Source organism: Mchenga conophoros, linkage group LG11, assembly GCF_057382185.1.
Source record: "Mchenga conophoros isolate Kocher_MC1m ecotype Shallow Benthic linkage group LG11, M_conophoros_male_GT1.1, whole genome shotgun sequence".
Classification (NCBI taxonomy): domain Eukaryota; kingdom Metazoa; phylum Chordata; class Actinopteri; order Cichliformes; family Cichlidae; genus Mchenga; species Mchenga conophoros.
Window position 1 is genome coordinate 13,918,532 of NC_140536.1, and position 16,031 is coordinate 13,934,562.

The 16,031-nt window shown below is 39.8% G+C and overlaps 1 protein-coding gene across 1 annotated transcript in view; it reads left to right on the plus strand.

Annotated features, from left to right (window-relative positions):
- The window catches only part of LOC146563759 (exostosin-1b-like), a 46,419-nt gene that overhangs the window by 18,438 nt on the left and 11,950 nt on the right, over positions 1–16,031 (plus strand). The window contains exon 2 of the mRNA XM_085291041.1: positions 12,234–12,327. Coding sequence (XP_085147167.1) covers positions 12,234–12,327 — 94 coding nt within the window. The remainder of the gene's footprint in view (positions 1–12,233; positions 12,328–16,031) is intronic.

Here is a 16,031-nt window from a genome sequence, read left to right on the forward strand (position 1 = left end):
CACCTTCAACAAATCTCTCCCACTTCCTCCAGTTTTTATGAAATTGGTCCATTTTGAGGTTCAAAAAAAAGTACGTTTTTCCATTCTATATATTTCCTCCATTATTCCTATCCAATCTTTCTTTGTTGGGGGGCTCTTTCTCCAGCCACCTCCTGGTAAGCGCTTTTTTGCCCACTCCCAACAGGATGTTTATCAAATATTTGTCCTTTAAGGAGGCTGCTGATGGGATATTGCCCAAACACACAGTACAGAAATCCAAATTTAATTTGAGACTAGTCACCAAGTAAATTGATTTGACCACTTCACTCCAGTATGGTTGGATTATTGGGCATTTCCAAAATATATGAAAATGATCTGCCATGTTTTCCCCACAGTTTCTCCAGCAGAATAACTATCTGTCAGTTGGTTGTAGGTCTAATAAAAAAAATAGTACTAACCAAATTAGTAATGAGGATTTGAGTAGTGACCTAATCCTAGGAGTAGGGGAGAGAGCGTCATCCCAGCATGGTAGAAAGTACGGAGTGCTGTCAAACCAGCTTGGTTCTAAAAGGTTTGGTGCATGGAGGAAAAGAAGCAGAAATGGAAATGAAATGCAGCTACCCCCCCCCCCCTAATGTTTGCTAAAGCTGCTGCTGTACTGGGGTTCAGATATGTGCTCTCTCTCTCTCGTCCACCTCAAAGCCCATCTGTGCTTTGCTTTCTGCAAACTCCACTGCTGCCTGCTGTTGTAAATTATTTGATTCTGATCTGAAGTTTTGAGCAATTCCCAATGGATTCCTGTCGTTCATTTTTCAGAGAGCAGCTGGATGTTAGTACTGTCAAATGTATGTTTATTTCTTTACTTTCCTGCTAAGTCAAAGTCTCTGCAGGTCATACTCCTAATGACACAATGAACTTTCTGCTTTTACTATTATTGCATCAGTAAAATTTGTGAATCCAACCGTTTAAAATAGTCCTGATTTTTTGTTGTTGTTATAAAAAAAACATTAAACAAAAAAACAAAACAAAAGAGGACTTTAAATGACTCAGTTCCTGTTTTAAATGTAAGTTTGTTAAAAAAAAAAACCCTCACAAAATTTGCATGTTTGTACATTTAATGAGTCTGTGGTACAGTGTCACCTCACAGAAAAAGAAACCCTTAGAAAAAGAAACCGTTCGATTTGGCAGCAGACTCGCAACCAGCTCTTCTTCATGTTTCAGTTTGAAGAGCGTTGCCAGTGTGCTAGCCAAGTGCCAGAAATTTCAGCTAGTTGCTGCAATTTTATGTGTCCCCTGGGATAAACTGCAGTATTTTTCACTTTACCCATCATCATTAGTACTACCGCCACCCTGTAATCTCTCTTTCTGTCACTGAGGCAATGGGGCTTCTCTTTGCACTGTGGTCTCGTAATTGTGAGGTAATCATCTTTTCCCTCTTGAGAGCTAAAAGACTGTGTTTACACTTGGTGGGATTTTTTTGGCGGCTCGACTTGGTGAGATGCTAATTTACACACTCAGCAGCAGAATGAAGCTGCTCTTCTGATTACTTGACACTGGCTTCACACACTCAGCCATTCTTTACCTAGCGAGCGTTTGAGGCTGGATGCCATCAGCAGATCGCTTTTTTTCTTTGATTGTGTCACCAAAATTAAAAAATTTGTTTTCTCACTTAGGTTTGGTAGTGCCTGTCCCCTTCTGTTTTATTTGTAGTTAAATTTTGAGATATCTGTTTCTGAGGTATTCAGGTGGGTTGAACACTTTTCAATAGCGCTATTTCTACTTTTAAAGAAATGCTTCCTGTGGATACTGTTGATTGCACTCCTGGGGTTCCAATCCCCCAAAACTATGCATTTTCACATAATACTCACAAATAATCACAGCACACTCACACATTAGCATAATGAAAAGCTGCAAGAAATGTCTGTTTCTGTGTCTTAAAGCATACACTTTTGCCCTAAAATAAATAAGTCATGCCCATACACATTCATACATGCACACACCTACATACATGGCCCTGTGTTTCAGCTCTTGCCTTACCCCTCAGATATTGTCCAAAATCACACCCACACACAAACAAATAAAGAATGTTTCAAAAACAAACTCCTCAGTCTCAGCATCCAGGCTTTATCTAAATCCCTCTCTCAGCGTGATGAATGTTGGCTCAGATCAGACACAGCCCACAAGTCCATTTGACGGTGCATTGATCTCATAGTTGGTTCATATCATTCCATAGTCTGAATTAAGATTGGCATTACCAATCCCTCTTCTCCCTGTCATGGCTATTATCTTGGCAGCTGTACTAGTAAAGGGACCGGCTGCCTATGAATTTAAGACCATTTCCATCCTTAACAAAATGTAGATAAAATGTAGTCAATGTACTGATAGATTTAAACACATTAAATCAAATATAATCACTTAATTTCAACCTACTTTTAGTCACTTATTATGCTCTCTTCCATTGTTCTTCATATCCATCTTTGCATATGTTATTCTACTCTTTCCTCACATAATCCCATCTTTCATCACTCTTCCTCTCTCCCCTCCTTCCCCTCTCAGTTCCTATCCATTCATCACCCTGTGTGTGTTTTCCTGTTTCCTTCGTCCCCTCCCTCCACCTCTGTGTCATTCAATCCCCCTCTCCATCATTATCTGCCCTCTTGCACTTCCATCTCTTCTTGCAGCCATCCTCTCTACTTGGCCCAGGAACAGAGACATTCCTGACCTGGACTTATCTCTCTTGCAGAACAGCTCCTGTTCCTGCACCACCAGATAGGCTTTGTGTCCTACACATGCCTGTTGCTGGCTGTTTGACACCCTTCCTTGAAGCATGGAGGCTGCTTAGATTAATCTGTTCAACTTCCACATTTGTTCTTAATGGGACACACTTAAAGCTCTGTGGATGTCTTGCTTTGGCTTTTACCAAAGCCATGTTATTAGTTGATCAGTAAGCTTCTCAGCTTAAAGTGCAAGTGCTTATTAAGATCAAGAAATACTCTTTATCTCTTAGTGCAGGCCAGGGTTTTAATAGTTTTGCAATTTTCATTAGTTTTTATTTTTATTTAGTTTTGACTTCTGATTTTCAATTTTATATCAGTTTTAATTAGTATTTACCAATTGTTTGCTAGTTTAGTTTTTATTTTTTGAAAATCCTTAGTTTCAGTTTAGTTTTGATTAGTTTCAGTTATAGTTTTAGTTGTGTTTGCAATAATTAAGTCTAACAAAATCCCAGTTCCATCATATTAGTCATGCTCTTCTGCTTATCCTTGGGTATGTTGCTATTCCAGCTACCATACGCTAACCCTGGACAGGTCGCCTGTCTGTTGCAGGGCTAACACGCAGAGACAGACAACTCACATTCCCACCTATGGGTTCTTTAAATAAATAAATAAAGGCAGATGAACAACCACTGATACCAGGCAACTATAAAATGTATATCTTGGCCCCAATGAGACTATTAACTCTCGCAGCACCAGGTGTTCGTAATTTTGGTTCAAGTGAATTGATAAACTTTTTGAAGGCAGTTGACTCACACAGTTGTATCCCCGTCCTGTTGTCTCGGGATGCATCACGCTGCCTTGCCTGGGGTTAGCTTCTGTTTTCTGGGGATGAGGGTTGAGTGTGCTCCCTTACCTTCTCAAGGTAAGCTAGGTTAGCCTCCTTGTGTGAGCTTTTCAAGTGCACTTTAAGGTTTGTGGGATTTTTTTTTCCCTTTAGAAATGTCCCTTGTTAGATTTTGTATTGTTGATTGTCATTTATGCTTAGAAATATTTAACCATATATGCTTAGAGGTGTATAATCATTTGTAGATTGAAAGAATGTCTCATCCTAGGAGGTCTGTAACAACTCTGTGTAGCATGAAGAGGGGAGTGCGTTCACTCCTCTACAGAGTGTTCTGGTATAGATTACACACCTCCTAGGAGAGGTCGTATCTTCTCTTGTTGATATATGGTATAGCAAACACACGTATATCTCTTTAAGTATAAGAGCCTTTTGTTCAGATGGACCCGCTAGACTCTTCACAGGGTCACATCTTGACCTCACACAAATCACGCGCGCGCACACACACACACACACACACACACACACACACACACACACACACACACACACACACACACACACACAGTATTCTTTTTTCACATGTATACCTATGTAAGATGTTATATGCTAATGACCCTATGCATATTCATGTAACCACAATAAAAGGAGTGCTATGGGGAACCTGGCTGAGAGTCTGATGGAGGTCAAGTGGTGGAACGACACTTGGCTCCAGGCAGGTCTCCCTCATGCATGAGTAACATGAAGAACTTTGCCTACTTCGGGTCTTGCTTGCTGTGTAATTATATTGTCCTCAACGTTCCAGCGAATAGGTTCAAGCTACAAACCTATCATCCCTCATAATTTGTCTCTTTCCACTACAAGACACTTGCTTTATCCAAAACACAGTCATATTCAAAGTAATCCCAAATTGGACTCTGGCGCTTTCTCCCGACTTTTCCTGACATGATTCTGCGCGTGGACGGAGCAGCAACACAGACGACTCGACTAACGTACTGGCCACCTGCTGGCATAATTAGACAGCAAGAAAAAAATCTGTAAACTAAACTTCATTTTCACCCTTGACTATTGTATGACACGCACACATCAATGAAAACTAGACACATTTTTGCTATAAATTCAGTTAATTTTAGTTAGTTTTGTGAACACTCATTACAGTTTTAGTTAGTTTTCCTTTTTTTTTGTTTTTATTTTTATTTCTGTTAACGAAAATGTTTTTTCACTTCTAGTTTTCGTTATTTCGTTAGTTTTCGTTAACGATAACAACCTTGGTGCAGGCTATAAAAAAAAGTCCTTAAAGATTATACTGTAATACTCAGGTCTAATTTAATGTTTGGAAATACACACCAGAGCCAGCATAAATGTATATTACTCTCAGTGATCCTTATTGCTAGAGACGTTAGACCCTCCATGGTCATTGTAGTCAAGTAATTTGACCCTAACGACTGATCCAACATCTTTATGTTGCCTGACTTTACAAGCCAGTCCTGACATTCCAGCACTAATGGCTGTTCCATTAACAACAGTCATTTCATTATCTCCAAGAGTCCCTTGTTCTGGTTATGGTATCCAGAGAGCACTTCAAAGCATCGTACTCATCAGCCTCGTCAAGCTGATGGATGGCTGATTAGAGATGTGGGAGACGCTTTTGCCAAAAAAAATCAGCAGCTCTTTTAAGATCCAAGCATTTTTATTTGGATGGATGTTTTGAAAAAATCAGTTTGATTTGGTCAGTGTGCATGGATGTTGAGTGTAATTGTACAAACCTACGGGTGTGCGTAGCAGCATTTGAGCAGATCAAAGGTTTTTGTGTTTAGGTTTTCCTGTTTAGTGAGGGCTTAAGATGGATAGAGACTGAGAAGGGGCACAAGAAAAAGAAGAGTGATAGAAGACTCAAAGCATAGTAATTGGGTAAATTAACCTGAGGTCATGTAATGTGGTGGAGCTTTAGACCCCCCTCTGTGTGTCTGTAAATTTTTTATAAAGCTGTCTTGAACTCATTAACCAGAGCAAGATGAGTGAATCCAAGGCGCCTTGAGGAAATGAGTAAAGGCTTTATTTTTGAAAAAGCCATATTGGTTCTAACATTCTCTCTGCTCCATTGACTCGGGCTTGAGCACACAGTCCTTGTTAAACTCCATTAAGCACCAATGGTAATTCTTGTACCGCTGGAAAACTGTCCTCTTGTCTAATAAAGTGTAACAACCATAAATTTTTCAATGGAAAAAATACATTCAGCAATCCAGCTACCTACAATATGTTTATGCAATCCTGTTTTCTTATTAAAAATAAATGATCATTTCCCATAACGTAAATTACTGTGCTGATGTGGGAAACAGTTGTGTTAGACTTTCGGTGAAAGAAAGTCTAGCACAGCCAAGTCTAGGTGACATTGTAAATGTGTAGTTTATTTCAATTAGATTTTTTTTCCTTTACCCCTGAAGCTCTATTGCCGTCCGATTCTTCTTTTTTCCGTGGACCCAGTATTAGGTCCCCATCCTTGCTCGAGGCACCAATGCTTCAAAAAAAGTTTCTCATTTATCATGGCTGCAGCTAAAAACGGTCAAGATTAACTACCCTATTAAATGCAAGATAGTGCAGGGAATCTCATTCATAACAGTCTTAGACATTAATCAGTCATGTTTCATCCTCAGGCCAATGGAGAATTTTAAGCTTTAAGTTGTTCTCTTTAGTTATTCTGGCCAATAACTTGTGTGTCCCCTAGTGTTGAAGTTCTTGGTTGTGTTGCATTACTGGAATGGATTTCACAGTTTAACTAATATTCAGATATATAAACACAGAATAAATTTGTGTAGGCTCAGTCTTGCTTTGGTTGGTGTGCAAGTTTTTTCCAAGCTCTAATAAAATCTTGAAGACATGCTACCACAGATTCCAGTATATAGACTGCAAAATACCCTCATGCAAGTTTGATGCTATTAGTCCCATATTCAAAGCATCTGTTTGAATGCTTTGTAGAGATAAACGGTCAGTTAATGATTTTTCCCATACACGAAAAATCACTATATGTAAATTCATATTACATTAGATGCAAGTCTTTCAATAAGAGTGAGTGTTTTTTTTTTTGGGGGGGGGTTTTTTTCTCAATTTCTCCAAAAGTGTTCCCCTCTTAGGCCCATCACTGTGTGGTGTACACGTCTACTTCCTCGTGTGCAGTCTTGTCAAGAAACAAAACAGCGGAGTCTAAGATGGTCCATTTGTTCAACTATTGAAGTTGCTCCGATGTGTGTTGATCTTAAAATTAGGCTTTATGTGTTTGTCTGTGACAGTCTTGCCATGGGTGGCTCTGGCTGTGCGGGGCTTGGATCTAGTGTTCAGTTGTCAGCTGCAGTTTATCCTTCTTTTCCTTTATCTTCTGATGACACTCACTTTCACTCATTGCCTTTCAGGCTCAAATTCCTCGGGCTCAGAGAAATGGTCCTGGCAACAGCCAAATGTCTATCAACCTAGTCCAACTGTGACAGAAAAGAGAAGGCGTAAAATTAGATATGAAGTTAGTATTGGTACTGTGGGGTGGGAGAGCAGCACAGTCGTATAGCTCCCTTCTCGTTTCAGTTCATGCAATTTCTCCTTTGTTGTGGAGACAATTGTTAAATCAGTTTCTACTTTAACCGATGTCTACTTTAACGTTCTTTCTCCCACTGGCTCCTGGGCCATTAAATGGGAGTTTTTGTTTAAAAAAAGAAAGAAAAAAGAAGCAAATGTAATTTCTTAGTATAGTGCTAGTTTAATCCAGAGAAATGTATCTAAATATCTAGAGGTTTAAGATAAATCTATAGAAGTAGTAGTACTCACCCCTGTCACTGCTGGAAGTAGTGCGATGATCAGCTGCTCCTAAGACTGTGTCAAAATAAATAGTTTGTATGCAGACGGGTTTCATTTTAGCATCTGGTTAAATCAGTTATGCTTTATGCTTTCCCTACATAAAACAAACAGACGCTAGATCGTTCTTTTTCAAATTTAAAGATCTCAACAGGCATGAAGCTTTTTTGGCATTTTAATAATTGCATATATATAGCGCTTTTCAGGGCCCTCAAAGCGCTTTACAATTCCACTATTCATTCCCTCTCACTTTCACACACTGGTGGAGGCGAGCTACAGTTGTACCCACAGCTGCCCTGGGGCAGACTGACAGAAGCGAGGCTGCCATATCACACCGTCGCCCCTCTGGCCATCACCAGTAAGAGGTAGGTAAAGTGTCTTGCCCAAGGAAACAACGACCGAGACTGTCCGAGCCGAGGCTCGAACCGGCAACCTTCCGGTTACAGGACGAACTGCCAACTCTTTGAGCCATGATCGCCCATAATGTGATAATGCTAACTGTAACTGACTGAAAATACATTTTAGTCAGTTTGCTACAGGTGAATGAATTTGTGGAAACACCATCACTGATCCTAAAAGAGCAATAAGCTGGTTAACCAACATGACCAGCAATATAATTTATTTTTTTAAAACTAGCCCCAGGCCATCAGATCATTGATGATGTTGAACCTTGTTACTGATTTTCTCTTTTTAAGAACTTGAGCCAGAGTTTACAGATACTACAACAAAGTCACGCAGATAAAAACTGGTGCTCTGCCAAAATCTTCAGAATTTCTGTTCTCATCTGACAGCAGTTGGTTTGATCAAAGAGCATATTGTACACAGATCTAGTGTTATATATAACTGCCCTACTGTTACTATGCTTTAGAATTTTTTCTCTGCTTTATATAACAAATTACTGCATGTACAGTGGCATTTGTCATTGGCATGCCTTGATCTTGGCATTGCCAGTAGATAAAAACCCACTTCTGTTGGTTTGTAAGCTTAAAAAACAAACAAACCAAAAACCCAAATGACCAAATGAAGTTCGATATGTATTCATTCCTTTCCAAATTTATTTTGAATTTGGCATAATTAAACCAACTGATGGTTCAGTATATCCAAAATCTAGGTTACAGAAATTGTGTTGTTGCCCAGCTATGAAAAGGTCCTTGGTTATTTTATGAGTAAATTCATCCTGCTTCACCTAACCTATCTGTATCAATCTAACAATACCTCTTCTGAAAATTCATGAAATCAAATATTTGTTGTTGTGTAAATGTATACTGTGTAGAGGATTAAGAGAACCAACAATTACATAAATTAAAGGAAACTGCTCTGTAGTTCCTGGTAGTCATGCTGGTGGAACCAATATCAGCACATTGAAATGCCACGTCAATGGCTCTTTTGATTGCAGCCCTCTCTGTGAGTTATGTGGATAATGTGTGTGGTCTCTTGCATGGATTATGGGAGACAAACACTTTGGCTCTTCTTCCAAGTCTCCTCCGGCACTTGACAAAGTGTGCTATGCATTTCTTTTTCACACCATCCGTTCTGGTTGCTAGGAGACTGGTTGATGTTCATTCTTGACCCAGCTCACTTCTTGTTATTCATTTCTCTTTCTGAATCATTCTTGTTCCTTAACTCTAATACTAAAAATTATTTTTTAAATTATATTCAAAAATTAATAGACTTATGTAAAGAGGCATAACAGAAGGTCACAGCATTGAAACTGATGTTTTGCCATTTTACTGCCAAGTCTTTTTCCTTTTCTTTTTTCCTTTTTGTTTTCCTCAGTGAGAAAGTTTGGACATTTGTCAGAACTGGACTAGTTATGTATTAATATCAAGTAAAGTGTCGAAATGATGAGGCCGCATTAGTGCGTTTCTCTCATCTCTTCTTTTGCACATGGAGGAGAGTGTTTGCACCTAAACTGAGGCTTGATCGGTCTACTTTCTTCCTGTCAATTGAAACTATGCACTGATTATTGGCAAATAACAGGATTCCACCTTTATGTGCCATTCTGGCCTTGAACCTCAAATATTAATGTAAAATGATTTCACATAAGTAAACAAACACCTCATAATATTTTCACTGGAATCTGTGTACAGTGTGTCCTAGATTTGCTTTTCTTCTTGCATAACACTTGTCATCACTGTATCTTGGTAAACCAGTGTATGCCGTTTAAAAATACAGTTACTTATTTTCCTTTAAAAGTGATACAAGGATGCTTATTCGCACAGCATAGCATAGCAGGCCAATAGGGGTTGGTCCCTACTGATGGAATTTCCAGCTGAGTTCAGTGACCTGTGAAAGATGGCAATTAGTTAAACGCACAAACACAAAAGAGAAACGATGTTGACGAACTATGGAAGAAAGTAGAGGGGTTTTGGTAAGCTTAACAACTAATATACTGGTTGACAAATCAGTATATATTCTGACTTTAAGGTTTCTTTTTACTAGTCTGCACTCCCGTCTTCCCTGTGTCACTCACAGATAGACAACACAGACTGGTCATATAAAAGGAGCTACCATTTCTAAAAGGTGGTTGTTTCTAACCAAGAACAACACAGTGGTCAGTAAACGTCAACGGTGTGGTCGCTCTGACTGACCAGCTGGTCGAGGTTCAGTCCAAATTGAATGTGTCTGTCTACCACATACATACTATAACTCTGTGTGGGTTTAGGCTAAGCTGTATTGTTTTGCAATGTAGTTTGACTTCATGTTATTAGCTCACCCTCACCCATCCTAACAAAGGGGTTGAAGGAATTATGAAAGTAAATGGATTTAAAAAAGGAAGAATTGGACTCATTCATTTGAGTACAATGACCAGAATGCATAAAAATGGCACAGACTAGCACAGTTTTCTCTTTCAAAGGTACAAAAAAAGAGAAGCAAACAGGGAAAAATTGTGGGGTTTTTTGTTGTTGTTATTTTTTGTTTCTTTTTTGCTCATCCCTACAGCCAATCTGCTACTGTGAAACTGCTCTGTTCACCAGCAGCTAACTGCATAGTGGAAATATGGGACAAGGCAGGATTTGCCTCATATCATGCAGAGTTAAATGCTGTGAGATGCGGGCAATGAGCTTCTCACTGACATCTATGCTGTTTGAGACCAGTCTGTTAAATCTCTTCATGCCTTACAATTGCACTGTGAAATATATAAGAAAAACACTGACGCATGAGCTGGTTCAAAAGGAAGATGTTTTTGAACACTCATCCTTAACGTCCTCACTGACATGAGGTAGCATACTGTGAGACTGCTCCTCCCCGCAGGCAGCCATCTGGAAGAGTAGGGAAGAATGGAGGTATGCAGGGAGAGGAACATCTGGTCTTCCCTGAGTTTGCACGGACAGAAAAGATGATGGATGTGAAAAACTTACACCCCGCCGGGCCCAGATGCAGACCTACATTTCTGATTTTATAGGCATGCAAAATGGTTAAATATCATGACTCTCGCTAGACTGTGTGTTTGTCATCTTGCAATCCATCTGTGATGTAGTCACACTTTTCATTAAGTCCACTATTTCATAATGGATGCACAGATTAGAGCAACATCTGTGCTACCTACTCTGCAGCATTAGTTGCTCTGACCTACTAATAATTCCAGTGTTGATAATGGATTTCTGTGTTTTATAGTGTATTATGTATTAAGTGTATTATCAACAGCATCAAGCTAAGCTGTTGCTTTTATGTCACTATAATGCATGTCCCTTGTATTGCTGTGTAAATGACTTGATAGTGGTGTAATAATGTCGTATTATGGTCATAGGTATATATTTCTTAGACACCCTTTGAGGTATTTTTAGTGTTTCTAAGAATGCGGTTTGGATGATTGTATATTGGGTATAGCAAGAAAAAGTGTTGTGCTTTATGTTATGAAAGTGCTTAGGAAGAGCTGGAGGTACAGTGTACTACTGTGTGTTACTTTTACCAAGTGTGCATAGTAGTATGCCGGGATGTGTCTTGACTGTGCAGTGCCCTGTAGACTAGATGTAAATCAGTTCATGGATCAAGTCTGCAGAGCAGCGTGCCTTTTTAATATTGAGCCTTACCAGTACACTTGGTGAAACACCCAGCAGTGAAACCCGAAGCATAATTTATGTACACACACACACACACACACACACACACACACACACACACACACACACACACACACACACACACACACAGTAAATGAGAGGCTGTGGACATCCAGGTAGATATACACAGTAGGCAAACACAAATGATGACTCACCTTTGCTTATTTGCAGTCTCATTCAAATGTAACCACAACTTGTTTTAAATGTAGCACACATTTGCATTTGTCCTTGTTTGCAAATAATACTGAGAAATAAAATATTTACACTTCCAGTTATCCTTCATAAAACTCAACTGAATGCACAACTAGCCAAGAGACAGACACAGACACACACACACACAAAACCGCTCCTTTTTACACTCACTCTCTTGCACATAATAATGACACTGAAGGAATTCCAAGCAGCTTCTTAATCCAAGCAAGTGCTGACTGAGGCTTAGATTGAATGGAGGAAGAACGAGAGATGTTTAGATGTGCAGGTGAAAGGGCAAAGGGGTTTATAGGTGAGTGGACAGAAGTCAAGATCAGAGACTGGGCTTTTTCCTCATAGTATTAGTTCTTTCAAGGTATTCCTTTATCCAAAAAAGAGAGGTAACACGTGTTTTGCACATGTAAAAAAAATAAAATTGGTTCTGCATTTGCTTTCTTCCTAAAGTCCTTTTTTTTTTTTTTTTTTTTTTTTAAGAAGTTTTTTTTAATCAATAAACAAAAACACAGCTCTGTTTTCTGTATGGTTGCCTAAATTCATCTTCTGAACATGTGTTGCTGATTTCTCTAATTTCTTGCTCTGCAGGTATGACTACAGAGAAATGCTGTACAACTCCACATTCTGTCTGGTACCTCGAGGACGACGGCTGGGTTCCTTTCGCTTCTTAGAGGCTTTACAGGTCAGTGATTAAAAACGCACATATTGCTTTTTACTGCTGACTGTATTTTGTTAGAATATAGGCTCATTGCGAATTTTATTCAATATTTTAGGGTGGTGAAAATGTAATCCTAAAACAAGTGTAAAAAAAAAAAAAAAAGACTAAGTGGGATGTCTCACAACTAAAAGAAACAGCTGCTCCCTGAATCTATGCAGTAGCTATGTTGTAACCGTAAACCCATCTGTAACTCTACGAATATGACCTCCCTGGAAATGTAGCTAAACATCGCGTCAGCATAGTCTGGAACAATTGTGATTGGCTTGTTCACTACCGTCGATTCCTCTCACCCATTTCTAGATACTTTTTTGCCATAGTTTTTAAATCGGTGAGAGAATAACAACCATCGTCAGTATAAGGAATATTAATCATAGTGTCAATACAAGGACTCACAAATGTCAGCAAATTCCTGGAGAGAGAATGCTGATATTGGATGTACAAAGAAGTGAAAAAACTTTAGGGATAAATATGTTCTGTGTCATAGGCTTTACAAAGTCTATATTACACTTTAGTCATCACAGCTGGTAGCATGCCTTGATTTGGGAGGGTTTTTTTTCTTATATATCGGATGCTCCTCCTGATGCAGCCCCTGTTTTTGTTTTTTTGTTTTGTTTTTTTTCTTCTTCCTAGGATTGAATCAGGAATCTTTTCCTTGTTAGACAAATGTGTGATCACTACACTATGGAGCCGCTGTGGCATCTCACCAAATGTAGATCCCAGAGAAGGCAGTCTTTCAGAAATAGGGAAGTAGTCTTCATCACCCTTCATGGATAAAATGGTCCAGTAATTTAAGAACGCTGTTTCTTCTGCACATCTGTGAGGGCATCATTAATATTGGACAGGGTTTGGAGCGGTGCATGCTGCCATCCTACAGTTATGTATAGTTTTTAAATGCCTTATATTTAAAAACAGTCTGCTACTTAGACTGATATTTAATTTTTTTTTGGAAACGGGGTTGTATAGTACAATAGTTCAGGAAATACAAATCATATGCAACATCATGTTTAATTTTGCTTGAAGAAGCTATTTTACACACACACAGTTGTTTTCATATCTTTGTGAGGACATCTAATTGACATAATGCTTTCCTTGCAGCCTACCCTAACCATCAAAAATGAATGCCTAACCCTAACACTTAGCTTAAAAATAACCATAACCTAATTGTAACCCTGACACTAAAACCACATTTTGAGCCTGAAAAATGCCTTCAAGCTCGTGGGGATGGGCATTTTGTCCCTACAAGAGCTGTTGGTCCCCACAAGTATACTGACATTCCAATTTTTGGTCCGCACAAAGATATGTAAACATGGTACACAAACACAGAGTCAGATTATTCTTAAGGAATCACTTTAAAATTTGAACATGAATAAATCTCAGCTGATTTCCAGCCCACAGAAATTGTAAGGTGCTAAGATCATTAAGGCATCATCATTTTACAGTCTTTCTTATATTAAGCAAATATAGATTAAACTGATTCAAGAAATAATGTTGTGTGTCAACACCAAACCTGATCAAACAATGAAGCTCCTCATCAGCACTCGAGAGTGCAAAAAGTGAAGTGCTTATTTAGTCCTAGTAGCTCTCTCACCCAGTGCCAGTCATTTTGTTAATGTGCAGCTAGTCTTACTTTAGCTGCGTATGACTCACAGCTTTTTCTGCCATCTTGTTTCTTTTTTTCCTTTTTTCTTTTTTTAATCTGGTTCAGCTTTTTCCATTCCTTTAGGTGACACCCCCCACCCCACCCCCACCTACTCAAATCTTCCTCCACTTTTGTTTTTGTGTGGCAGAAAACATGTGCCTAATCATTTATGTGAATGGCTACCCTGCATTTAATGTTCCTCAATTATCCAACAAGTGTCCCTAATTCAACCCCAACACAGTAATTATCTCATTCACACCATCTGTCTGTGTTTTAGGTGTACAGATATGGCCAGGCTCATGTAGTGACAGCGTGCTCAGATCATACGTTGAAGAGTGCCTAAGTTAATTTTATTTAACGCATACTTTTACTTGAGGCAATTTATGTTGTTAAATGAATGTTGTAGGAGCTGGAACTAAAATGATGAGTTTTGATTTTACCAGAGGTAAAATGGGCACTGCCTCTGTATTGAATGAAATTGGAAGATGATTACATCACAGGGGAGGCCACGCATAGACAGGACGCCAGAGGAGAAAGCTGTGTGTCTGCAGTGGAGTTAGAATGCAGAGGTTGGCTAGATTGTAGGGATGGGCCGTGGCAGGGAGAGGCACTGGGGTGTGTGTAAACACTTATACAAGAAGCAAAGAAGTTGAGTAGGACAGACGCACGGAAATTTGACGGAATTTGTGAAAGCGAACAGGCTGTTGTGAGGCATAATGCCCCAGTGACTGAAGTCAGTGAGTGTAAGGAGTGAAGATTTTCCATCCATCCATCTTCTTCAGCTTTATCCAGGGCCGGGTTGCGGGGCCGGGTCGCGGGGGCAACAGCCTAAGCAGAGGTCTGCCCCGGGGCCTCCTCCCGGTGGGACATGCCCAGAATACCTCACCCAGGAGGTATCCTTGTCAGATGCCCGAACCACCTCAGCTGGCTCCTTTCGATGTGGAGCAGCAGCGGCTCTACTCTGAGCCCCTCCCGGATGGCTGACCTTCTCACCCTATCTCTAAGGGAGAGGCCAGCCACCCTTCGGAGGAAGCTTATTTTAGCCGCTTGTATCCGTGATCTCGTTCTTTCGGTCACTACCCACAGCTCGTGGCCATAGGTGAGGGTAGGGACGTAGATCGACCGGTAAATTGAGAGCTTCACTTTTACACTCGGCTCTCTCGTCACCATGACGGACCGGTGCAGCATCCGCATCACTGCGGCCGCAGCACCAATCCGTCTGTCGATCTTCGGCTCCCTTCTCCCATCACTTGCAAACAAGAGCCCGAGATACTTGAACTCCTCCTTTTGGGGCAGGAACTCATCCCCGACCCGGAGTGGGCACTCCACCCTTTTCCGGCTGAGAACCATGGGCTCAGATTTGGAGGTGCTGATCCTCATTCCCGCTGCTGGAGTGAAGATTTTCTTTAAATCTTTATTTAATTAGAGTGAAACTCTTGAGATTTACAGTATCTCTTGCTGTAGTGCCATCGTCCAAGACAGGTATCATTAACCCAGCATGTTTTAGTGGGAGAAAGCAGAGCTTCTGGAAAACATGCAGACCACAACATTTTACCCAGACTTCTAACTTTTTTGGAAACCTGGTTGCAAAGTAATTAAGGAAATCCAATGCTTAATGCTTAGTTCCTCTAGAAGAAAACTACATTATAGGACTGAGTCACCCCTCTTACTTTTATATTTTGGTTCCAAGGAGCCAGTTTTTATTGTGATTTTTAAAGTGGTTTTAAGCAGTAGTTCTCCAGGCTTTCTGAAGGTTTTTCAAAGTTTTTTCTTTGGCCATTGTCAGCTTTTCCATTGATTTTCAGTCTAGTCCTTGTACCTGATCATTTTTCAAAGGTTTTTTTTCTTTTGAACCACATAACACTGATCTATGAAGTCTTCAAGAATTAAAAAAAGTACTTAATTGATGAACCATGTTGTGTCTACACACAACAGATGGCAAACAACCAATTTTAAATAGCATCTTTAAGCACTTCATCATGTGACAAAAATGCACAATTTTTTCCCATTTCCTCAGCTGAGTTGAGTG